The sequence below is a fragment of the Danio aesculapii genome, chromosome 16 (genome assembly GCF_903798145.1).
Source record: "Danio aesculapii chromosome 16, fDanAes4.1, whole genome shotgun sequence".
In the NCBI taxonomy this organism is placed as follows: domain Eukaryota; kingdom Metazoa; phylum Chordata; class Actinopteri; order Cypriniformes; family Danionidae; genus Danio; species Danio aesculapii.
Genome location: NC_079450.1, coordinates 26,869,903 through 26,896,087, shown reverse-complemented (window position 1 = coordinate 26,896,087; position 26,185 = coordinate 26,869,903). Strand labels below are relative to the sequence as shown.

At 36.6% G+C, this 26,185-nt stretch overlaps 1 protein-coding gene across 1 annotated transcript; it reads right to left on the bottom strand.

Annotated features, from left to right (window-relative positions):
• On the bottom strand, positions 1-24,776 carry lingo4b (leucine rich repeat and Ig domain containing 4b). Its single transcript, XM_056476175.1, has 3 exons — positions 24,496-24,776; positions 5,411-5,521; positions 1-3,647 (listed from the first exon to the last, which is right to left on the bottom strand). The coding sequence occupies exon 3, from the start codon at positions 3,633-3,635 to the stop codon at positions 1,821-1,823; it is 1,815 nt and encodes a 604-aa protein (XP_056332150.1). The 5' UTR covers positions 3,636-3,647; positions 5,411-5,521; positions 24,496-24,776; the 3' UTR covers positions 1-1,820.
• Between the last annotated feature and the right edge of the window lie 1,409 nt (positions 24,777-26,185).

Below are 26,185 nucleotides of genomic sequence, written 5' to 3'. Positions count from 1 at the left end.
TCCAATGCAAAATGTTGTAACTTACATTAGCAAACATTAAAATGAGGAAACGTAACTTATACATGATATAAACTGCAAAACATACATATCGATGTGATTTGTGCATAGCCATAAGAGCTTTAAATGTCAATGGCATGGCAAATCATCGCTTGGTTTTGTTTATAAAAAACAAAGACGGAAAAAAAAAAGAGTCATTAAAGAAATAGTTTGTAATCTGCAGCTTATAAGATCAGCTGTAATGTAATGTACAGTATCACACACAATATATACAGTTTTCAATATTGATACATTTAAAAGCTTTACAAATCCATGTTTTAATTCTGGTTGTAATTGCTATACAAACTACAATACATATTTATAGGCAGTTAAGATTTACAGTAGATAGCAACATATATATTTATACACTTGTACAGCAAAGTTAAAATATCTAAAACTGCATTGTCATATGCTTAATCGCATGACCTGCTCTGGTTTAATTTGGCAGTGAAATGAATGTCTCGAAAAGGCTAACTGTGCCAGATCCCTTACGAAAGGAAGAGATTTTATTCATTATACTAATAGCTGAGCCTAAAAAAATCAAGCTATGACACGCCAAATCAAGGGCACACGACAATGATATCTAAAAGTTATTTAAATATTTAAAACTGGAATACAGTAGTATTAAAATAGTGTATTAAAATGTAATAATGTTGTATAGATTGTTTCTAGCTCAAATTGCCTTGGTTAATGTCTGCATGTGTTTTTTTAGACTCTCAAAATGTCAGTAGCCATCATCTTGCATTTTATGAATGACAAATGACCATAGATTCAGTGAAAAATCTTCTTTAGTTTACTAAATAATGAAAAAAGCAGCCATCGACTGTACATATTGGATGGCCTGAGTAAATTACTAGCAAATTTTGAGCGAACTATCACTTGAACATTAAATGTTAGATATAACTTACATCATTCATTCATATTTTTATAAATATATAATATTACCTTTGTATATTAAGAGTATTTGCTTTTTGTTTATCTTCAGACTTCATTTATAGTATTATCCACTTAACTTTGAATTTATATAATAGTGTCAACCTAATTTCGTCACTAAAATAGTTTTTTTTGTGATAAAGTAAACTTACAATGTATATTTACTATATTAGTTGGGCTTAAAAATCGAAATGAGAGTATCATAAAGATAACATACTATACGTATTTACAAAAATGCTGTTCAGGCTTGCAAATAAAAGTTATAAGGCTTTGTACCTTGCAGGGTTGACAAGCAGCAACATCAAAAAAAGACAAAAAGTTTTTTATTGGCATCGATGGTTCCATGAAGAACCTTTAAAATTAAAGGAATCGTCTCATTCCATAAGATTCATTTTAGATTCTACATTTTAAAATAGTTCTTTTAAGAACAATACACTGATAGATTATTTGGAGAACAAAAATAGTTCTACAATTTCATCACTAAGAAATCATAGTTTTTAACTATTAATGATAAGAGTGATGGATAAGTTTCTTCTGCACTTTGAGAGTTACAGTACACTCTCAAAAAGAAAGGTTCTTTATTGGCATTGACATCCATAAAACCTTTCCATTCCTCAAACTATTCTTTTCAGTTGCAAAAAAAAGGTCTTTATATTATTAAATTGTTCTTCACACAAAGAACAAAATGTCCTTTTAAGAACTATTCACTGAAAGTCCTTTAAGGAACCCAAAATGGTTCATCTATGGCATCACTGTGAAAAACTCTGTTTTGAAACCTTTAATTTAAGAGTGTACAACAGTTTCAAAGGCTCAACTATTTGTAACAAATACCATGAATTCTCCATTCCAGCTTAAATGAGCTTCATTGTGAATCTCCCAGTGTCTCCACTATCTCCACCTCCACCCATGGATGATCGTGGCACAAAGTCTATTGTGGCAGTGTGTTTTATCTGACCTTTGCTCTGACTCCAGAAGAACATGAACACAAAACAGATTGCAACAGAGCTGAGAAAAGACAAAAATCCCATGGTGGTAGCAATAATGAGGGTTTTAGCATCAAACGGGTAAGGACTTGACACCCGAGCTGAGGAGTTGGTAGATGGAGGGGCTGAAGTTTCTATCCATCCCTCGTCTGAGAAATACGATACTGTGCGGTTTTGTGGAAGCCCCTCCACATGCAGACTGACAGAGATGCTGTCATTACCTGCAGCATTAGCTGCGCTACATAAATACATTCCACTGTCTTGTACTTGCGCATAACTAATCTGTAAACTCCCATTAGTGAGCACTCGTACTCTCCCGGCAGAGCTAACTGCAGACTGTTGGGCTGACAGCCAGGTGATAGACGGCGATGGATAGCCATCTGCTTTGCAGTCAAAATGTACACTCATTCCCTCAATCGCGCTTACATCCTGCAGCTGCCGGTTCAGTATCTGCGCCTGTCTGCACGTAAAAACAACCGGAAGCTCTGCCTCTGAGAAGTCCCGAAATGCCTTCCTCTGATGATTCAGGGGTGAACAAGTGGGTTGCCGTCCATCGAAATCTAGCCGTCGACGCCGTCGCATTACCCAGAGTAGCCTACAGTCACAAGCCAACGGGTTTCTGTCCAGCCGCAGTGTCTGCAGGTTCCCCACAGAGTGAAAGGCGCTTTCTTCCAGTGTGGACAGACGATTTGAGGACACATTGAGTAAGCGAAAGCGGGACAGACCCCTGAAGGCACCTGGCTCAATCCGTAGCAGGTTCCCACCCACCAGGTGCAACTCTTGGAGTCTCACAAGGTCCCCCAAGAGGTTGCCCTGTATGGAGGTGATGGGGTTGTAGGACAGATCAAGGTATTGCAGATAGGCAAGATGGCGCAGGGGAGAGTAAGGTATGGCACTAAGATTGCAGTTGGTTAAAACTAAAGTGGTCAGGTTCAGGCCGACCAAGCTGTTGCTGTTCAGCAACTCGAGAGAACTCCAGTGGAGGATCTGCAAAGTACGCAGCTGGTGCAGTCGGCGAAAGGCATTGTTGGGCAGCACACTAATGGTGAGCTTGCGCAGACGCAGCTTGGTCAAGCTCTGAAGTTGCGACAGAGCTTCGGTTGGGATGGAGGTCAGATTGCTGCGGTCCACGTTCAGCTCCTTCAGTGCCTGAAGCCCGACAAATGCACGCTGCGAGATAAACACCAGGTCATTTTCCCCTGCATCCAGCTGCTGCAAGTTAATCATGTCCCTGAATGTGTAATCCAGGAAAACCAGGATCTCATTCTCGCTGATATCCAGACGTCGAAGGTTGGAGAGGCCAGAGAAAACCCCGACCGGCAAGATCTTGAGGCGGTTGTTCTTAATCCTCAAGTATCGCAGGTTCTTTAGACCCTGAAATGTTTCCACCTCGATCATGGAGATGATGTTCTCACTCAGGTCTAGGTCCTCCAGCTTTGACAGGCTGGAGAACTGACGCCTAGCCAGCGTTTTCAGCTGGTTTCCTGAAAGATCCAAACGTTTGGCATTGCTGGGTAAACCCTCAGGCACAGCCGTCAGGTGTCTGGAGGAGCAGTTGACCTCCAGAGGGTCTCGGGAGCAGCTGCACCTCTGAGGGCAGGGGAGGTCCGCAGCTGACAGGTTCAGGCACCACAGCAGCAGGATGGTCCATGCGCCCCGCTGGCCACACAAATCCAGGAACATCTTACCTCCTTCCTGCAAGATAAACATAAGCAAGACACACATAGTTTAGGAAAGGAACACTGTAGATAGGTTGTTACACTAATCATTCAGATTCTTTCAAATGAATTTCAAGACTCCTGTTTCCTTAAGTATGTTTTAAAGTATTTTCTTCAGAATAAAAATAGTATCTTATCCATAAGTAGGGAAGCAGTTTAGGTAAAATAGTTTATTCATTCATTAATTCATTTTCTTTTCGGTTAGTCCCTTTATTAATCTGGGGTCGCCACAGTGGAATGAACTGCCAACATATATGTTTTACGCAGCAGATGCCCTTCCAGCTGCAACCCATCACTGGGAAACATCCATACACTCTCATTCACTACGGACAATTTAGCTTACCCAATTCACCTATACCACATGTCTTTGGACTTGTGGGGGAAACCGGAGCACCCAGAGGAAACCCACGCAAACACGGGGAGAACATCCACACTCCACACAGAAAAGCCAACTGACCCAGCCGGGGCTCGAACCAGTGACCTGCTTGCTGTGAGGTGATTGTGCTACTCACTGCGCCACCGTGCTACCCTCGTTCAAATATATATTTCTGAGAATTAATAGTAAAAAATTATTTCAAAGTGCTTATGGTCTACATTTTAGGAATATTGGATTATGAATGACTTTTTTTTGTCTTGATTATGAAATAGACACCCCTCCTAAAATATCAAAATTTATTTTATTTCTGAAATTTAAAGCATTTCCATCATGGAAAATGTATCTTTAATTTGTATGCTGTATTTTATGAGATGCATTTGCATTGTATTTTTTAATGAATGAATGAATCTATACTAAGAATCATTGTGTTTTGTAACTGACTGACACAAATAAGTCTAGAAAAATGAAAAGACCAATTTATTTATTTGTCTTTTCTCTGGATTTGCCTTTAAAAGGCATGTTTTTGACTACATTTTTCAACTTGTTTTATTGTAAAAACTACAAATAACTTGTCTTCAAAGTTTTCGATAAATTTTACATGTCCTCTTTTATTTCAGTATTTAAGGTCTGCAAACATGGAATATTTTTTATTGACGTGGTATGTTTATGCATATAAATGCTCTAATTTATAATAATCTTATTTGAAATTACAAAGACACGTTATCAATAGATTCTAAAATTAAACACAATTAAATATTTTACTCAAAAAATAAATATACATCGAATTAAGGCAAATCTACAGAATGAACTACAGAATCACTTTGAAGTGGTCTGAATTGTTATCAATCAGTCCATTCAACAGCACTAGAAATACATTTAAGTATCTACTTCTTAAGTACAAGAAATCCGAAGAAAAATGACTTGTTTCTTTTCTCACAACACTATTTATTCAATTTCCATAGTCCCTAATTATCAGGGGTCGACACAACGGAATAAACCACCAACTATTCCAGCATATGTTTAATGCAGCGAATGCATTTTATGATTCCAGCTGCAAACCAGTACTGGGAAACACCCATACACACTTATTCACACACACTCATACACTACGGACAATTTAGTTTATTCAATTCACCTATACTGCATGTGCTTGAACTGTGGGGGAAACTAGAGCACCCGGAGGAAACCCATGCCAACATGGGGAGAACATATAAACTCCACACAGAAACCCCAACTGGTCCAGCCGGGACTCGAACCAGCGACCTTCTTGCTGTGAGGTGACAGTGCTAACCACTGAGCCACCGTGCCACCCCTCATAACACTAATATTGTACTATTAGATGTCATTTGTTCAGTTATGCTCACCAAGGGACTTCTGTAGTGCCAGTTCTCATTACCAGATTTTTGTTCAGGTGGGTATCTATGATGGGCTCAGTGTTTGTTGGAAATGCATTTAAACATCACACGTTGAAAATCCTACAGCCAGAGAGAAAAGAAGAAACAGAGAAAAAGGTGATTCAGACAGGGTTACAATGATCTGTGCTATAACAATCTCTTTAATCCTCTACTGTTAGACAGAGTGACTGATCCAGACACAGCTGAAGTTCTGGAGCAGTTCATCATCCCTTTCTGATGAAAGACAATAGTGGAATGTTCTAGACCTGTAATGAGACTGCGAAATGTGCTCAATGCGCACTCATTAGGTAAGTACCAGTGATGAGACATGCGACAGCTGCGCAGTAACGCGCTTATTTCCCTATTTCGGCTCCAGAGGGTTTGATGTAAGAGGACAGGTGTGCGGGACACTTTCACTATAGTCCAGCTTAACCTCATGCCACAGGGTGCAGGTGCAGAGGCCTAAACACAAATTAGAAATTACCCAGCCGGAATGGACAGACGCTGACTGTGCTTCAGTTTATTGGAGAGAGCTGAGCCAAATGATCCACAAAGAGAAAAACAGTGGACTGCTTAATAGTATACCTGGTCAACAAACGCATACTAAACCAAGAGCAATTCATTATTTAAAGATGCAAACATAAGATAAGAATAAGTGTGCGTTTACATGACAAATGCATATGCTAAAAATGGAAATGAATATAGGTTTGCCCATAGATTTCAAAGCTGTCTAAATGATTTCTTTCTATTTAGATATTTACTACATTATTTTCCATGTTTACTTACAGGTTCATATTACACAGAGCTTTTTACCTTATAGATTAAACAATTAAACGTGAGAATCCAGGAAGAGTAGTAAGAAAAAATATAAAAGAATGAATGAATGAATAAACAAACAAATAACCAAAACTAAGGACTCATTTCTCTGGGGTTGCCTTTAAAATGTGTTTTTGAGTAAATTGGTCAATTGTATAAACTACAGATTAGTCTTCAGTGTTGTAAAAATATTCAGAGTTCTCACAATATTTAAGCTGTGAAAAAGTGGACTATTTTATATTTATAATGGTCATTTTATGCAAAACTAAAATCCATTCATTCATTTTCCTTCGGCTTAGTCCCTTTATTCATCAGTGGTCACCACATGGCAATGAACTGCCAACTTTTCCAGCATATGCTTTACACAGCAAATGCCCTTCTAGCTGCAACCCAGTACTGGGAAACACCCAAAGACTCTCACATTTACACACATACACTATGCCCAATTTAGTTTACCCAATTCACCTACAGTATAGCTTATGTCTTTGGACTCTGGGGCAAACTGAAGCACCCGGAGGAAACCCACGCCAACACAGGGAGAACTTGCAAACTCTACACAGAAATGCCAACTGAGCCAGGATTCGATCCAGCGACCTTCTTGCTGTGAAAAAGACAGTGCTAACCACTGAGCCACTGTGTCGCCCCAAACTAAAATTATATATATATATATATATATATATATATATATATATATATATATATATATATATATATATATATATATATATATATATATATATATATATATATATATATATTTATATATATATTCTTATTTAATAACTAGTATAATATATAATAATAAAATATATAATAATAATGAAGTATATAATAAAAGTAAAATCTGACATTACAGATTTGTTGCTTTTCAATTGCTAATCACATTGTCAAAATGATTTCTGTTCACATGGTTCTGTAAAATCATTTCAAAAATGTTATTTTGTGTGCCCTGACAGTAGTAAAGTTTACAGTAGTAAAGTGTACAGCATCATTTTCAAAAACTTGCATTTTGAAACTCTAGAGGTCCTATCATACACCGGGAGCAATAAGGCGCAAGACGTGTTGCTATTTTCAGACTAGTGCAATCCTAATATTCCCATTTTGTGCCACGCTGATTAAATAGCAAATCCATCTGCGCGACTTTGTGGACTCATGGGTGTGCTGGTCTTAAATCGAGGTGTGTTAAGGTGCATCGTTGACGCGTTGCAGGTCCAAAGTCCAGCTCAGAGCATGTTAGTTAGGCGTATTTGGGCTCAAATGCTTACACATTGCTTAATACACACAGTATGTACAGCAATACAGAAATATCTTTACATATGAAAAAAATTAAAGGATTAAAATGTTACAAAAATTATTATTTTCTAAATAAATATAAAACCCACATCCTACATGCCTCATCTTGGGTGGCTTTTTCAGTTTATTCATGACAATTTGCATTTGTATAATCTTATTATTATTATTATTATTATTATTATTATTATTATTATTATTATCCATGAAAGTAAAGGAGTAAAGAGAAAAAGAAAGTAAAGAGGGTGAGTGCAGGAGGCTTTCCATGTATATCTGTTTTTTGTTTTTTTTTTTGCTAGTGAAGTGTTTAGTTTTCCACTTACAAAGTCGCCATGTAAATAGCAAATGCGCCATGGTGTGACAAAACTGACTCTTAAAGGGAATGTGACATGAGACTCTGATTGGTTTAATGCATGTTATGCTTAAAACACACCCATAACTCATTAAGAGAATAAGTACAGCCCTGTTAGACCATGCGCCAGAGCATATTTCTCTGTCCTTAATATTGCAAAAGTGCATTCGGACACAGCCTTAATGCTTTTGCGTCATGCGCTTTAGACTTTGCGCCTACGTCGTTAAATTAGAGTCCAAAGTTTTTGTAAGTTTACATTTTTAGCTCATCAAAATTTCAGGTCATCAGTTCTCATGTGAACGAACAGCCAATATGGCCAAATGTTTTTTGATTTTAGTTGTTAAAAAAAGTCATATACATGATCCCTAAATTGCACTGTGAAAATTTTAACATTATTATTTCTATAACACATTTAAAACAACTGCCAGTGATCAAAGTGATTTCTAGCTTAATTACATACAAACTTCTATTCTATTCTATTCTAAAAGCTATGCTAAAAAATAGTTTCATTCTAGATTGAACAGCATCTATGGAAGGGGAAAATATAGAAAAAGATTTAGATTATTGTTTTTATAGAGAAGCTGAATCGTCTAATCGTCTTCTGTATTGTTTTAGTCTATTTGGATTTGTTTGTTCAGTGAATGCTGAACGTCTCCTGCATCTGCTAAAGTCAATTTGCAGCACGGCAACTTTTCATTTATTTTATCTTTATCACGCACAGCCTTTATTTATTGCTCGCCTCTAAAGGCAAAGTCTGGTGTAGGTGTAATTGAGAAAACATTCTGCATCATGACGATGTTTCACTTCAATTCATTATTATAAATAAACAGCCTCAGCACTCCACGCTTAAAAAAGCAATAGTCACAATTTACTACAGCTCAATAGAGTGAAAAAGAGAGCTTTAAACACCACATTACAAAGCAGCACCAGTGCCAAAAAAGACAACAGTATAGGATAGGATAAAATAAAACTTGCAAACAGTAGGAGTAGAGAAATGGGAAATCTCAAACTATTGATAAGTCAGTCTAAAGTGCCTTTGCACTGTAAAAATATATATGACTAAAAAGTCATGACAACTAATGTTTTTGTTACTTTAACTTGAAAATTTAATAAGGTTATCAGGTTTTGACTAAATTTTCATACAAAGTTTAATATTTGAGTCAGTTTGACTGATAAGATGAGATGACTAGAAAAGGTCACTTGATTTAACTAAGTAATTTAAGGCAGGATACATTTTGAACAGTGTGTGATTCTGTTGGGCCAGTTGGGAAATTATTTGGGGGAATATTGCTAAAAATAATAGATATAGTTAACTTAAACATGAAAATGTTCTGTGAATTTACTCACTCATAGCACATCTAAGATTAAGGGACTTTTCTTTGGTCAGTAGATCACTAAATGTTCATTGAATTTAGCTGGTGATTCGTAAAATACAAGTCAACACCTACAGAGACTTTGAGTAAATAATAATAATATATTAGCAGAAAAATTAAGGCCACTTGAACCTTTTCGTTGATTTATTAGGCATTTGTTTGAGTAATTGTTACTATTTGTGTTTTTCTGTAAGGCTTTGATAAATGATTTCGTAATTCAAATTGTTGCTTAAAGCATTTTTTAATCAGAAAATGACAAATGGTCAGAATAAAAATGTCTTTATTTGTTGTGAATTGTGATTGAAAATCAGGATAATTCAACCAAATATTGTTCTAAACTCAACTCTTCTGGAGTTGTATTGTCTAAAATGAATGTAAATGTCTGAAAACATGGCATCTTTTTTGTTGTTAATTGAAAAAAAAATTCTAAAGGAAATAAATTATTTATTTTTTTATGTGGAAAAAATATCATCAGTACTTTAAAGAATAAACAAAAATTCTGTTTTACTACACATAATAATAAGGTCCAGAGAAACATGTCAAGTACTCTTTGGATTCCTTGGATTTACTAAAAAGTTAAGCGGCAGTAAACAATTTATTTGGGTTGAATTTAAACAAACAAATTAGGTTGAACATTACTAAATTTAATTTGTTTGTTTAAATTCAACACATATAATTTATTTGCAACAATATTGCAGAAATCATCATTTTCAGTGTAGCACTCCAAATTGCCATGAATGTGCTCATGCTCGTTTCCTGAAGGCTGTGGATTAAAGGTAATAAAGTTGTACATAATATTCATTTTTTTCCTTCATTTGCTTTATAAAACCTCAGTGCATCAACGGTAGCCGGGGCTATTCATTTTATTTAGTCCCAAAAAAAATTGTGACTCTCAAATTGCTGTCAGCCTTTAATTTGCATTTATGAATCATAAAGCAACACAGTTTTATGTTCAACTGAAGGAAAAAAGCCACCGACAAGGACATACTTGTGAATAAATTTCTAAAAGTGTACATTTTTAGTTGAACTACTCCTTAAAAAAGGTCAAATTGACCTTCAAATTGACAAAAAAGACTAAAAAACCTACCATTTTAATTTACAGAAACAGTGAAAACATGAAAATCCACCTCTTAAGTATCACATTAGCAAATAAAAAAGTTTAAAAAGTACAAATTATGATTTATAAATCATATAATAAATCATACCATTACACTGTATTGGTTAATATATATATCTACGAGTCCTTTGCTTACTAATGAATGGAGTGAAACGGCTACAAACTCCTACCTTGTCGTGACAAACGTTCTCAATTATCCAGTCGTGTATTACACCTCTCCCACTGCTTGCTGACTCAATTTAGCCTATTCACACGAGTCTGAGTTTCTCACATCTTCTGTTTACACACACAGAGCTGCTATTTTCAACCAGTTCCTGCTGAAGCCACTTAAAAATCAGGTTGACTTGTTTTCCTGAGTCCTCCAGTGTCCAGTGTCGTCCCCTGTCTCCACACAAAGGCCTTATACTGGCCAAATAAGCTGACTCATAATGCTGTATCCAGAGAGAGAGGGAGAGAAAAAGAGAGAGAGTCAATCTCGGCTTGACTGTTTTGACACCGTATTGGTTTTCCACACAGCAGAGAGCCAGGCTTACACAAATTAAAGGTGTGAATCCCTCTCTGCGGACTTGCGAAAGACACAGAGCAGCAGGTGGACGTGATCTGGACACCAAACTCATGCTCTGTGTCTCGCTGCTGCTCTGTATTACATTTCACACTGTCTGACAGCTAAGATCTTGATCATCTGCTAATAAAATGCAGGGAAAAGTAGTCTGAGTGATTTGTTGTCATGCTTGCGGTGCTGTTTTGAACAACCAGATTTTAAATATTACATTTTCTTTATCACATTCTCTGTATAAATATAATTTTTGCATTTTTAAATATGTTTTTCTTGCTGAATATACATTTTGTCTGTTTACATTATTGCTGCAAAGTTTTTATAATGTTTATCAAATATCATTTAATATTTTTAAAAATATTTTGTTATTATTATTCTTGGTAAAAAATGTTAAAAAATGTATATCTTGTATATTTTTTATATATCTTGTATATATTTTTATTAACGTCACCAACTTTTGTATCTTATATATCTGTTCCTCAAAGCCAACATGACTTTTTTCACCCCTTGATTTCTCTTTATATATTTTCTTTTGTCTATTTGAGCTAGAAAAGAATACAATTTTTTTAATTATTATTAATATTATTATTAAAATAACATGTATGATATTTTAATGAAATGAAATATATATATTTAATAAGATCTAGTAATATTACAATTGAAAATTTAAAAGAATGCATTTTTAATAATATAAACATTTGTTTTATAACATTTTAATATACAGTTTAATTAGTTTTGAAAATATATTATTATATTATTTTATTAACACTGTCTACTTTTTAAATAAATAATGACTATTTTTGTTTTATGGTTAAATTAGTATATTAAGTGTATTTATTTATACAACAGTTCTGTCTGATTCTCGAATCTGATCGGCTGATAGCTGTGCGATATTTCTGTAATAACAGCACTCGTACAGCCTCCTCACCCTTCTGTATTACTCCACCCACATAGAGTGACAGCAGATCAATAAACTCACTACAAACTTGACAAATGTTGCAGCTGTTGGACAACATAATGTACTTTTGAGGCTTTTTCAGGCGAGAATGTAGTTGTTTAGAGAGCAAAATATGCATTTTATTCATAAGGAAAGTGCCTTTTTAAAATATTTATAATTTTGGAAATACAGCACGTCGACATCCATCAGCCTGTTATACTGAGCAGAGTCAAAGACAGTTGACGTTGTCCATCCACAAGATGGCGACAGAAAATGCATAATAAGACCTTTGAGGAGAAAAACTATGCGTAGTTTTTAACTACAGCTGATCAAACCATTATAAATTTGGCAAGTGATCACACAACACACGCCTCCCACCAGTGCCTATAAACAGCCATTTCGCACTGCTTCTCATGTGATATTGCTCAAATAATAATAATTTTTACATATTAATACATAAAATACTGTAATGTGCCAATTTATGTTATTTCAGTTATTCGTTTAATTTATTAGTTAATTACAACAAAACATCAATGTATTTTTGTTTTCAAACTGCCACATATAGACCAATTACCATGTTTGTAAACATTCAGGATGCATGCGCAGGGAGGTGGCAGAAAAAAAACGGGAGCGCTAGCATTTACAGAGAGGGAATGACATCCGATGCGGTACAGAGTTTGTTGTTGCCTTAGAAATAAGATATATTGATTACACATTACATATATTATTTACATAATGCTTTCAGCATATTATAACAGCTCGTCACCCAGTGATAAGCGACGTTCGTCTGACAGGTCCATTTGCGATAGCACCCTCCCAATGGATATTGGATGAGACGAAATGACCAAGCATCCAGCCCCAAATATAGAATCTCATTGAAGCTCCAAGTGATTTTACAAGAGAGAAGGATGCCAACAATATTGTTCTGTGTGGTCATGTGCAAGAAATAATGTTCCATGATTACTAGATTCAACACTATGTAGTGCTAAAAACCTATCCAAAGACAAGGAAAGAAGACGGAACTGTACAAGGCCTGGGTAATTAATCACCAACAAGCAAAACAACTGCATTCTGACAATGAACTACACTTGTACGGCAGGATATGTGATTTTATATTCGCACATTCAGACTTTCTCCTTAATAATATAATTTCATAAAAATATCATTTGCAAACTCTAAAATCATATTAGCAGCCAATGACTATCAAAGTACAACATTGTTTACAGTCAAATAAACATTGTTAATGTTGTTTTCAAGTCACATTTGCAGGTTATTTCAGACCGAATATTCAAAGTGCGTTGGTTAACAATTTAGGGAGAGTGTCACAATTTGTCACTGAATGAATGTGTGAATATAAAACCAATTTTATCTTAATAACTTACACTTTCACGTTTCATTCTGAGCATTCAGTGTCCGTAGTTTAATTAACCGTATATTACTGTTTTTGCTGAAATCATTTCTGCAATCAAAAACGAGTAATGTGTATGATTCAGCATAGCGTGAGCTTACCTGATATGACATGAGAACTGCAGAGTCCTAATTTCTAATTAGGTCGTCACTTCATTCAGCTCCCTTTTATCCAAAGACGTCTGCAGTTGGCATTAAAGCAGTGTGGTGTATGGTAAAAGTTCAAATTTGGCATCCTACCGCACAACACGACATGTTTACTATTGCAGTCTGTCTTTTTTTGCAACCGCCGGTGACCCGTGTGATGTCATGTGTGACGTAGGCTGGTAATTGGTCTATATGTTGCCTCATAGTAAAACTTTTGCATAATCATCAAACATCTACCAGCATTGGAAACGCTGTTATCTAACAAACAACGCTCTGCCAAACAGTCTGTCCTTGTCGATCTGATGCAATGTCATCACAGTTAGCCGGTCCTCTCTAAGCTGAACACACACACTTACACATGCAAACATAACGTGTTGTTTTCTCACATCAGCCCTGACTTTCATACTTTCACGTCAACAATCAAAACTCATCAGGGTCCGACAGGCTTCATTAGGTTACGGTAAATAACATGGACCACTGCCAGATACTAAAACCGGCCAGCTAAACCTTGTACTGACTCCATTAGAAAACCATAACACTTCAGACCTCTGCAGACTCACTCCAATTTGCACTTCACTGGCTCCAGGCGGCCAACATGGAATATAACAGTTATCGAGCTATAACTGTGTATTCTTGTGCGAAAAAGGTCAGAATGGATGTGCTGAGCAAATAGATGAGAGACACTTTGAAATTAATATTAATCTTCAGCATTACAGGATATTCACAGTCAAGCCCATAAGCATGACTAGGTGATTTTTCTAGCTTATTAATTAATTCATTTATTAATTAGTAATATAGATTGAATAATTATGATGACATTATTATGATGATTCCACCACGTAAAGACACTGCTCTATGAAGAACTGTAGAATATATCAGTAATGATACAAAATGTGCTTTGTATCACATCGGGTTGTGCTACTGTTAATGATAGCCTACAATACAATCACACAGTGTGTTTTTGCTTTCAAATCAAATGACATGGGCAGTGAAATGGCGAAAAAAGTCTTACAGACAGACACACTTTGAATTTTAACTTCTTTGAACGTCTTTGAATTCTAGGGGTACATTTACAAGACATAAATTTAGTACAAACTTACAATAATTTACTACGGTAACACTTTGATGGTCCATTTGAGCATTAGTAGACTGTCTGCTTAATATCTGTTGATACTGCTGCTAAACAGACATTTAACTGACTATAAGAAACTCTGCAAGTACATGTCAACTTATGCTAACCTTAACCCCAACTCTAACCCTAACCTAACAGTCTACTTATAATCTAACGAGAATTAGTTGGCATGTAAATGCAATGTAACTTAAATTCAACAAATGGAGCATCAAAATAAAGTGTGACCTTTACTACTTTTCTTAGCATTTTTTTTTTAAGATTCGCAGACCCACAACGTTGGTCAAAACAATCATGGTTCACATGGATCTATGAAAGACCAATGTGTTTTATGCATGCCAGGCCAGTAGGCGGCAATATCACTTTGTAAAGCAGGTGTTGGGAATTTTTTTTTAGCAAAGAGCCATTTCTGATATTTTTGGCAAAACTCATTTTTTAAAGAACCATTGGGGTACATATAAACCCCAATATGTATTACTACTAATACATATTTATGTTCATGCACAACTCAAAAATAAACAAATATGAAGCATCACATGTTGAACAAGTTGAACACATGTTGAAGAAAGGACAATTTATTTAAATTCTGGCAAATAAACTCTTATTTTTTTTCTTAGAAGCAATATAATTAAAAAAAAACATTTTAGTATTACAAAAAATTACTCAGTTACAAACAATTCCAAATAAAGTATGCAGCAATAAAAACTGAGTTTTCATTCATTTTGCTGTTGAAAAAATACAATAAAGAGGGAGTTGTAATTGTATATTCAATAGGAAACTGATTTAGTGACGGTTATTATTTTTTAAACTGTAAAATATTGAAGCGAGACAGCTGAGCCACGTATTTTTGGTGGCTTGCGACTGTTGTGCAGAAACACCTGTGCACATACTGTATGTTGCTCTAGTCCAACTTTGCTGTTTTGGTTGTCGAGTATTAACAAATGCTCACCAGCTGTGCTTTCAAGTGAAAGTGAAAGTAAAGGTCGTGATATGTGGCCAAGTATGGCAACCCAAACCCATTTGTGCTCTTCATTTAACCCATCCAAGTGGGGTGGTGAGAGCGTTGGTTATTCACTCCCACCACTGACCATCCGTGCCAGTGCGCTAACCTGCAACCTACTGATCAGGTTCCGCAGGCCACAGCTGCTCCACCATAATAGTCTTCCTGTAATAATCTTCTCCTTAACAATGTTTTTTCCCTCAAGCAGGGGCGCTGCTGGCCGCCACGGGCCCTCTGACAAGGGGTGTGTGGGATATCGCGGATGAAATTGAATAGTGCGGGGGGGTTGGTGGCTCCGGAGGTATCACGGAAGACTTTGAAGAGTGGGGGGGGGGGTCCTCGAATGAAGGATTGAAGATTGGGGGGGGGGGGGGGGGGGGGGGGGAGTATTGCGGGCCCTTTATTATGTCTCGGGGGGCTCTTAGATCGCCCTAACTTCCCCCCCTAGTGGCGCCCCTGCCCTCAAGCATAGTATATTTTGTTTTTTATGAGCATATCAATGAAGTTAACTGACATGACGTAATGAATCACATTTTTATTTTATATTCATAAATGCAAATTAGGGCTGAACTATATATTATTTGAGCATTGATAATGAAATGTATCCACGATAGTCACATCACAGGATTAAATTATTTATTAAAGATTAAAAGATAAAGATATTATTAAATGTTATTTTTATAGTATTGTCCAAAAATTAGGTGGGGGCTGCATGGTGGCGCAGTGGGTAGCACGTCCACCTCACAGCAAGAAAGTCGTTGTTCAAGCCTTGGCTGGGTCAGTTGGCATTTCTGTGTGGAGTTTGCATATTCTCTCCGTGTTCGTGTTGGTTTCCCCTGGGTGCTCCGGTTTCCTCTACAAGTCTAAAAACGTGGTTTAGGTGAATTGGGTAAACTAAATTGAAAATGAAATTATTCACTATGAAATTATTCATAGTGAATGAGTGTGTGTGGATGTTTCCCAGTGATGGGTTGCAGCTGGAAGGGCATCCGCTGCGTAAAAACAAATGCTGGATAAGGTGGCGGTTCATTCCGCTGTGGCGACCCCAGATTAAAAAAGGGACTAAACCAAAAAGAAGCAGTGGGTATATAAATTTGACTTACTATCATATTTTTATATGCTTGTGATTTATTAAATTTTCTGCAGTTTTCTGCATAGGAAAAGACTTGATTACCCCAGTTAATCTAAATTCATGAAATCTTGATCTTTAAATGATATAGCATTCATTTTGCAATATATATCGCAGCAAAACAAAATATCACAATGTCAGATTTTTCAAATATGGTGCAGCCCGCATTATTGCAAACAAACTAACAAGAAGAACAGTGAAATTAAAAAGTCACAAAATTGTTCAGCTTCAACCTATTCAAAAAATATATAATAATATTAATATTTGGCGATTTTTCTAAAAACTACTATTAGTAATAGTTTAATTATAACACTACAGTTATTTACTATTATACACTATTAACTACTATTATTGACTTATTTTTATTTTAAGGGCCTGTTCAGTTTTGTTCTGTACATTCTTTAGCCAACTTTGTAATTGTTATATCTTTTTAATTAAAACAAATCTAACAAATGCTTATGGACTGAACATGTAATACTGATGCATGATGCCATCGCTTTTACAAATTTGAGTTTTTTAGTACACATATATGACAAGTTTATAAAGTATTTGGCTTTATATTCACACATGTTTTCTGAAGAGATCTGAAGAGAGTTCACCAAGTGATTTTCTTTTACATTCGCACTCATTAGAACAGAATATCCATTAACTGAATAGTTATGCAAGGTTTTAAATAAAAGAAACATTAATTGAATCATAATTTTGTGATGTTTTAAGTTGACGGTGGCACTGGTCAACACTGTCACCTCACAGCAAGGTGGCTGGTTCGAGTCCCGGCTGGGCCAGTTGGCATTTCTGTGTGGAGTTTTTATGTTCTCCTCGGCTTCGTGTGGGTTTCCTCCAGGTGCTTCAGTTTCCCCCACAGTCCAACGACATGAGATGAATTGAATAAACTAAATTGTAGTGTATGTGTGTGAATGTTAGAGTGTATAAGTGTTTCCCAGTACTGGGTTGTGGCTGGAAGGGCATCCGCTGTGCAAAACATTTGCAAGATAAGTTGGTGGTTCATTCCGCTGTGGCAAACCCTGATGAATAAAAGCGACTAAGCCGAAAAGAAAATGAATGAATGATAATTGAATCATATTTTAGTAATGTTTTAGGTTTACTAGTTACGTTTTAAAACATATATATAATTAAAACATTTCAGTGGTTATTCCTAATGTTCTGAAATAAAAGATTATATATTTTACCACTGTTTACCCTACTCACAAGTGATTTTAAGTTTTATCCTTTATGCTGGTTTATCTCGCACTAACACTTTCTAAAATATCAAAACTTTTTTCCAGTGACAACATCAGAGGTCACCGACCTGCACATTTAGCCTGACCTCAGACCTCTGAGAGCAGCCAGGGAATGTAGTTCACCTGTCTCGATGGAGCCTGTGTGCTATTCTGGTCCCAGCCGGGGTGAAAACTACCCGTCTCCAACTCTCCAATTATAATTCCTCACATCCATTCTTCACAGCAACAATTGCAACAAAGTGAGAAAGAGGCTGTTTATGGCTGCTGGCCCTCCACCCCCGCCACAGAATGCAGTCATGCGGATGAACGCAAGTATTAAAAGCTTTTCTGAAACAGGTGTTGTTTAGCAATGGGATACGATGACAGATCTTCAGGACGTGGAGAATTTGTTCCCTTGCCCGGGGAACGGAAAAATAAATATAACTGAGAAGGTGAGCTTCACACTTGGATGCACAAACCACAGATGCTTCCTCAAAGTGTTTATTATTTTAAAAGTCCACAGTGAATTTACAACATGCCTCTGCTCATCATTCTCTAATCCGACTTTGCTGAAAACCATTATGATGGAAAACATTTGCTTTGTGCTTGCATGTGCAGCATATAATACAATACTTTAAAGTCTTAGGAGTTTATAGTCTTTTGTGTTCTCTGTTAGAGTGTGACTGATTTGGGTTATTTACACTAAAGGAGTGTGTTAGAGGAAGATAGACTGACAGGGAGGATTCAGAGTTGTTATTGCAAATCTCTTTGGATAATTCAGGATGCAAGTCAATATGTGTTTTGTGGCAGTGGGTTGATGATTTTTGTGTGTGTGGTGTTATCACTGTATATAAAATGCACTAGTTTGGCAGGCAAATTTATTAAAATCCTATCAGACTATGATTATGCCTTGTCAACAGAAGTAATTTGAAACTTAAATGATCACATTTGTAATTAAATGATGGTTATCGGCTGTGAGTTCAGTGATTTTTAATATTGGCTTTTTAAATGTGAATGCTAATTCCCCTTATTTCTATATTTACATTACCTTTGTCATCTGAAGCTTCTTTAAAAATACTAACAATTTATTAATAATGCATAGATGTAAAATGCTAATAAAATATTCAACACTTGTGAGCTGTTGGGGATGATTTTGGGTCTTAATTTGGCCGCAACTTTCTCTGTTTCAGCAAATGAAATGATTTTTGGTGACAAATTTTACTTTGACACAAACTTTGGGAAAATGCTTTGAAATGTTTCGAAATTTTAACAGTACACTCAAATTTACTACCCTTTCGTTATGTTCGTGGCTGTTTTTGCCCCATTGACTTCCATTATAGTTACATTTTTTGATGGCAAACTCTTGACACCATATAATCATACATTTTTGAGTGTGTGAGAGAGTTGAGAGATAAAATGTTTAATTTTTACTGTTTTACTGAAAGGACAATTTTTATTTGTGTATCATTCATTCATTCATTTTCTTTTCGACTTAGTCCCTTTATTAATCCGGGGTCGCCACAGCGGAATGAACCGCCAACTTATCCAGCATTTGTTTTACACAGCGAGTGCCCTTCCAGCTGCAACCCATCACTGGGAAACATCCGTACACATTAATTCACACACACTACGGGCAATTTAGCCTACCCAGTTAACCTGTACCGCATGATTATGGACTTGCGAGCGAAACTGGAGCATCTGGAGGAAACCCACGCCAACACGGGGAGAACATGCAAACTCCACACAGAAATGCCAACTGACCCAGCCGGGGCTTGGTTGTGAGGCGATTGTGCTACCCACTTCGCCACCGTGCTGCCCTTATTTGTGTATTATTAATATGATTTTCATACAATTTAATTTATATATAAAACATATTTTTATATTTTCTATTGCCACTGTGTAATTTACAAATAATTGCTCCGGTTTCCCCCACAGTCCAACGACATGTGATATAGGTGAAATGGGTAAGCTATATTCTCCGTAGGGCATTTGTGTGAATGAGTGTGTATGGATGTTTCCCAGTACTGGGTTGCAGCTGGAAGGGCATCCGCTGTGTAAAACATATGCTGGATAAGTTGGCGGTTCATTCCGCTGTGGCAACCCCAGATTAAAAAAGGGACTAAGCTGAAAAGAAAATGAATGACTGAATTTTACCCAGTAAACGTTCGTGTCTGTTTTACTTGAACAAACGAATATGAATGTGCCTTTTTGTTGTTGTTTTTCATGATTATGTGGAGCAGCTGAGAGAGGTCAAGCTGAGTTTAGATCAAAACAGTCTGAAGGACAGATTATGATAATTCAGCTTTGCGCTGGTCACTTCACTCAGTACATGTACATTATGTACCACAAAGAGAATCAAACGTGCTGCAAAAGGGGAAAAAATATGAACATGAGATCATCACGCATATTCCTACAGTACTGCCTGCTAGAAGGCAACACACGTATGAGCGCTTTAAACTAACTTTGTCAGTAAGTTTTCAAGGACACACAAGTAAGGTCACCTCCGGCTAAACTCAATGCATTAATGTATCTGGGTCACTGCACGTGTGCTCAAGCTCATTGTTAATTTTAGGCAAGTTTAAATAACAATGGATACTGTACAATATAAACCTATGAAACACTAAAAGCATTGGCAACTCAATAAACATGCTGGTGGGATGGAGATCATTTGTCTGCGAAGGGCCGGATTCAGATTTCATTCCAGCGATGCAACGTGTCTTGAAGCGGCGAGCATAAATCAAGCCAGAGTCCATTGATTTTAGTGCGAGGGGTCACACATATGGACATGGTTTACACTCATCTGTCATCTGTGAAAAGCGCAGAATCTGCTTCGCCCATGTATGTACTGTATCAGACGTCCGTAGATTTTAATCCATCAATTGAGGCTGAAACCCAGTGCTGACAGATTGCCTCCCTCCCAGGGTCACACATCTAGCTCTTAAAGAGATAGTTTACCCAGAAATGCAAATTTGCTGTCATTTATTCACCTTCTGGTGATTGTCTGTTAAAACAAGGGATGTGGGAAGTAGAGGAATTGGAAATGTAATTGTAAATTCTAGTTAAATTGTGTGTAAAGTGTAGTGAACTGCATTGCTCAGGATTTTTTTTACATGAATTACTGTGAATTTGTGGTAATAATGCTGTAAATTATGTTCAGTTTCTTGCACAAACTGATCATTTTGCCTCATAAAACCTCACTCTAGAGCATAGGTCTCAAACTGGATTCCTGGGGGGCCGCAGCTCTGCACAGTTTTGCTCTAACCCTAATCAAACACAGCTGATCCAACTAATCAAGGTGTTCAAGTCTACTAGAGACTATTAAGCAGGTGTGAGTTGGAGGTGGTTGGAGCTAAACTATGCAGAGCTGTGGCCCTCCAGTTTGTTTGTTTTTTAGGGATGTCCAGATCCCATCACGTGGTTTCAGACTCGATCAGAATCACACGTTATACCTCTCGATCAGGACTCGAATATATATGTATATTATATTTATTCTCATTATTTTTTAACACATCTATAGTTTTGCGGTGGCACAGAGTTAGACCTCTTTCTTGACTTCACACAGAAACAGCAACGCATGCGGGGTGACATCACTTTGTTGTTGCAGAGATGCTATTGGGTAAATGCCGGCTAAGTAGAACATGGAAGCAGCGTGAAGTGGAAAGCGCGAGTATATCTGCGGTCTGGAGGTATTATAAAGTTGATGATGACAACACTGCCATAGCAAACTGTGAGATATGTAAACTTGGGATTGCCTGCCGGGTATTTTAAGTTCAATTCAATTCACCTTTATTTGTGTAGAGCTCTTACAATGTAGATTGTGTCAAAGCAGCTTCACATAAAAGATCATAGTAAATTGAAACAGTGTAGTTCAGTTTTCAGAGCTTAAGTTAAGGTGCGATTTGTTTATATATTAGATTTTTTTTATTTACTGTTACACTAAAGTCCAAAAGTGTAGAATTGATGTTATTTATTACTTGATTGTTCAAGCTACCTCACAGAAGTGCTCTGTTTGTTAAAATAGGGTGAATTAAATAAAACATAAGGATCATCCTGGATCTGTTTCTTCGCTTTTCTTTATTATTTTTATGTATTATAAAAGTATCGGATCAGCTTTTGGTATAGGCAGATACTCAAAATCAAATGACTCGAGGGCAAAAAAAAACCTGATCGGGGCATCCCTAGTTCCTTTATTCTCAGTGTCGGTAGCCATTGACTCACATTATACTGAGTGGACAGTACATTTTAGCTCTTAAGTGGCTATTTAAAATACTTTGTATTTAAAATACTTAATATTTTGTTATAGACATACAGTGTCATCCTGCATTTAGAATGTCCCAAACCCTATTTTTAACTGTCCAAAATGGGAAAAAATTGTTTTTACTCTCTGATATTCAAAGCAAGTTGAAAAAAATCTATGTTAAATATGCAGTAAAAAACATTCAGGAAAAAGTGTTTTATGTAAATTCAGACCCGTGACCACATATATGGACATCATTTTTCTCTAAAAGTACATCATATCAAAAGATGATACTTAGACTTTTATTCTAATTAGGTTCCAATAAGCCCAAATAGCGAAGAGAAATCAAAAATATTGCATGTAAAAAAAAAAAAAACATATTGGGCCTTAAGAGGTTATATCAATCACAAATGATCATGGTTTCAGTTCTTCACAGTTCTTCATTAACTTCATTAATGTTCTACTAAAAAAACACCTAGAGTCACCTGAGTGTGAACAAACAAACAGCAAATATTCCTTTTTGGGTAAACGTTGCCTTTATAGGACGCAGTTTTATTTTTACATGCAGGGTTGTTGCTTAGTTAAAAGATGGGTCTGGTCTATTGGGAAATTTCTCCAGTTAGACCTCTGCATCAGCCTGTGCTCTGTAATACAGGACACCCATTAGCAGGGTCATATGGTGCCCTGGTTAGTTCAGTGCCTAAGCACTAAGCAGTCCGTTTTAGGGCAGCAGGATTACAGAAAGAACAAGGATGATGCTCATGTGATGATGCGAGACAGACTCGGGCCCCAAATCTCACATTTAGTCCAAACATAAGTGCTGTGTGTTATTAAAAAGGCAAAAACTGATCAAAACAGGACATCTGCACTGGTTCAGTCATATTAAACCCTGCTCCAAAATGACCTCATACTAGCAGCCCTCACAAATCACATGCCGATACATCTGAGGGTGTGATGAGAATGTCGAGTGACCAAGCACAACAAACCAGTGATCAAGTAAGTGCTTTTACCGCTCCGGCTCATCAACCGATGATAAATCAGGCCCTGCTGTGCATTACAACCCTTCTGATTAAAGTGCTCATCTGGACGGGCCCCAAAGCTTGTGCTCCTTGAGCTCTGGCTCACACAGGCGCGACAGGGAATTTGCGGCGCTGCACTACACTGGCGGTGTGGGATACTGTTTGAAATCTCATTAGACAGATCTTGCATAGATTGATTAGAGCTAATTAAGTCAGCCATGACTGCCAGGGGCCTCTAAACCCAAGCAACTGTGAGACCAGAGACTGTGAGACAGAAACACGCATACTGCATATACTGCAAATTCACCACTAGGACAACTAACTATTTTTAGGTGCACATTTGCCTCCAAAAACAAAGGGCTTCAAAGACATGTGCCTTGTGAGACTGTGATCTGGCCCTGTGATGAAGGCTTTTATTTATCTATCTATCTATCTATCTATCTATCTATCTATCTATCTATCTATCTATCTATCTATCTATCTATCTATCTATCTATCTATCTATCTATCTATCTAACCATCTATCTATCTATCTATCTATCTATCTATCTATCTATCTATCTATCTATCTATCTATCTATCTATCTAACCATCTATCTATCTATCTATCTATCTATCTATCTATCTATCTATCTATCTATCTATCTATCTATCTATCTATACGATTATTTTGCTATCTATCTATCTATCTATCTATCTATCTATCTATCTATCTATTTATCTATCTATACGATTATTTTGCTATCTATCTATCTATCTATCTATCTATCTATCTATCTATCTATCTATCTATCTATCTATCTATCTATACGATTATTTTGCTATCTATCTATCTATCTATCTATCTATCTATCTATCTATCTATCTATCTATCTATCTATCTATCTATCTATCTATCTATACGATTATTTTGCTATCTATCTATCTATCTATCTATCTATCTATCTATCTATCTATCTATCTATCTATCTATCTATCTATCTATCTATCTATCTATCCAACACAATCTATCATCTCCTACTCCTGCTTTGCTTGAAGCAAATCCTTTGAGCATTTTTTATTTAAGAAAGTAAACGTCCACACTTAAGAAAACATTCAAATTAAAACTTTACATACTATTTCTAAAATAATTAATTTGCAAACCAAACCTAATTAAATATTCATCTTATAGTAACATAATGTAAAAGACAACTTCGTGACGTGCATGAAGTCTGACGAGAAGTACTTCAGAATCGACCAAACCCTTGAAAAACTCCCAGCAAACACTTTATTTTCAAATGCAGAGCCTACATAAATTATTAGAACGAAAGAAAAAGCGGAACTCACCGTCTTCCCTCACAGTATCTGCACGGCAGCGATCTCATCATCATTGCTCTTCAAGTCTCTTGTCCATGTCGAGTCGCAGTTTCTCACTTCTGCACAATGTCCTCTAACATCATCCTCGTGCTTAGAAAGACGATGAGCCCGTCTTAAGAGACAAGACCCGAATGTTTTTTAATCGCTTTGCTCCTTCATTAATTCGTTCTGTCTACGACACATCTCTCCAGGGGCTTGCAGGATAATTGTAACCTTAATTTAGGTTGGCTGTTCTCCGCACTGACGCTTCTCTGCACTCGCTCCTCCAACTTCCAACTCCCACCTGCCCGTTTCAGTACGAGTGAACATCTGAAGCCCAGCGCTTTTTGGAGAGCAGATCGGTGTTTACTGCTCTGTTCAGCAGGGCTGGTGAAGGATAACACCTCGCGAGGGCACTCTGAGAGAATAGCAGATATTTGCGCGGCTTGGCCAAATCTCCGGATTTAGGTAAAACAGCAGATGGCCGAGTGAGAGACTCTCGTGGCTTGTAGATGCTGGGAAAACATCTCATAGGACACATGTTTACTTCAGTCGATTTATGCGATACAAAGACACACAGAGTTCAACTAAATGTGACTTTTGTGTGGTAAACTATAGTAGGCTATTTTGTCGAAATGAGAACAGTAGTCTGTGCAAAATTTCAATGAGCTTTTTACTGTTTGTTAAATGTGACGTTAGCCACAGTGACTAAACTGGAGAATGGCCCAGATTCTGACACATAAAAACAAACAAATCCAACTAAAAGTAACACACAGGTAAATACTAAAAGATAATACCTCATTTTAAGCTATATAAATTAAATTTAGTACACATACCCTGGTAAGATTAGTCTTATAAATGACTAATATAAATTAGAAGTATTTGAATGTTAACCGTGTGTGTGTGTGTGTGTGTGTGTGTGTGTGTTTATGTGTTATATTAACTAATGTAGTTGCCCGATAAAATGGCAATACAAATAAAACATTATTTTGTGTGTGTGTGTGTGTGTGTAATAAAAGGTGTGTATAGTATATTATACAGTAACCTAACATAGTAAATAAAATATACATTGTTCATTCATTTTCTTTTCGGTTTAGTCCCTTTATTAATCTGGGGTCGCCACAGCGGAATGAACTGCCAATTTATCTAGCATGTTTCATGCAGCGGATGCCCTTCCAGCTGCAACCCATCACTGGGAAACATCCATACACACTCATTCACACACATAGCCTACGGACAATTTATCTTACCCAATTCACCTATAGCACATGTGTTTGGACTTGTAGGGGAAACCCGAGCACCCAGAGGAAACCCACGCGAACATGGGGAGAACATCCAAACTTACTTGCAAATATACTTTATACAACTTTTAATTTTAATAATGAATCAATAATGTTAAAATTAACATTTCCGTTTGTATACATAATGCACAGTTACATTTAATATAATAGTATAAGTTTAATATAATAGCAAATTTAGTGTAATATAATCTTTTAAAGGGCGACATGGTGGCTCAGTGGTTAGCACTGTCACCTCACAGCAAGAAGGTCGCTGTTTCAAGTCCCGATTGGGTCAGTTGGCATTTCTATGTGGAGTTTGCATGTTCTCCCGGTGTTGGCGTGGGTTTCTTCTGGGTGTTCCAGTTCCAGTTCCAGTCCAAAGACATGTGGGTATAGGTGTA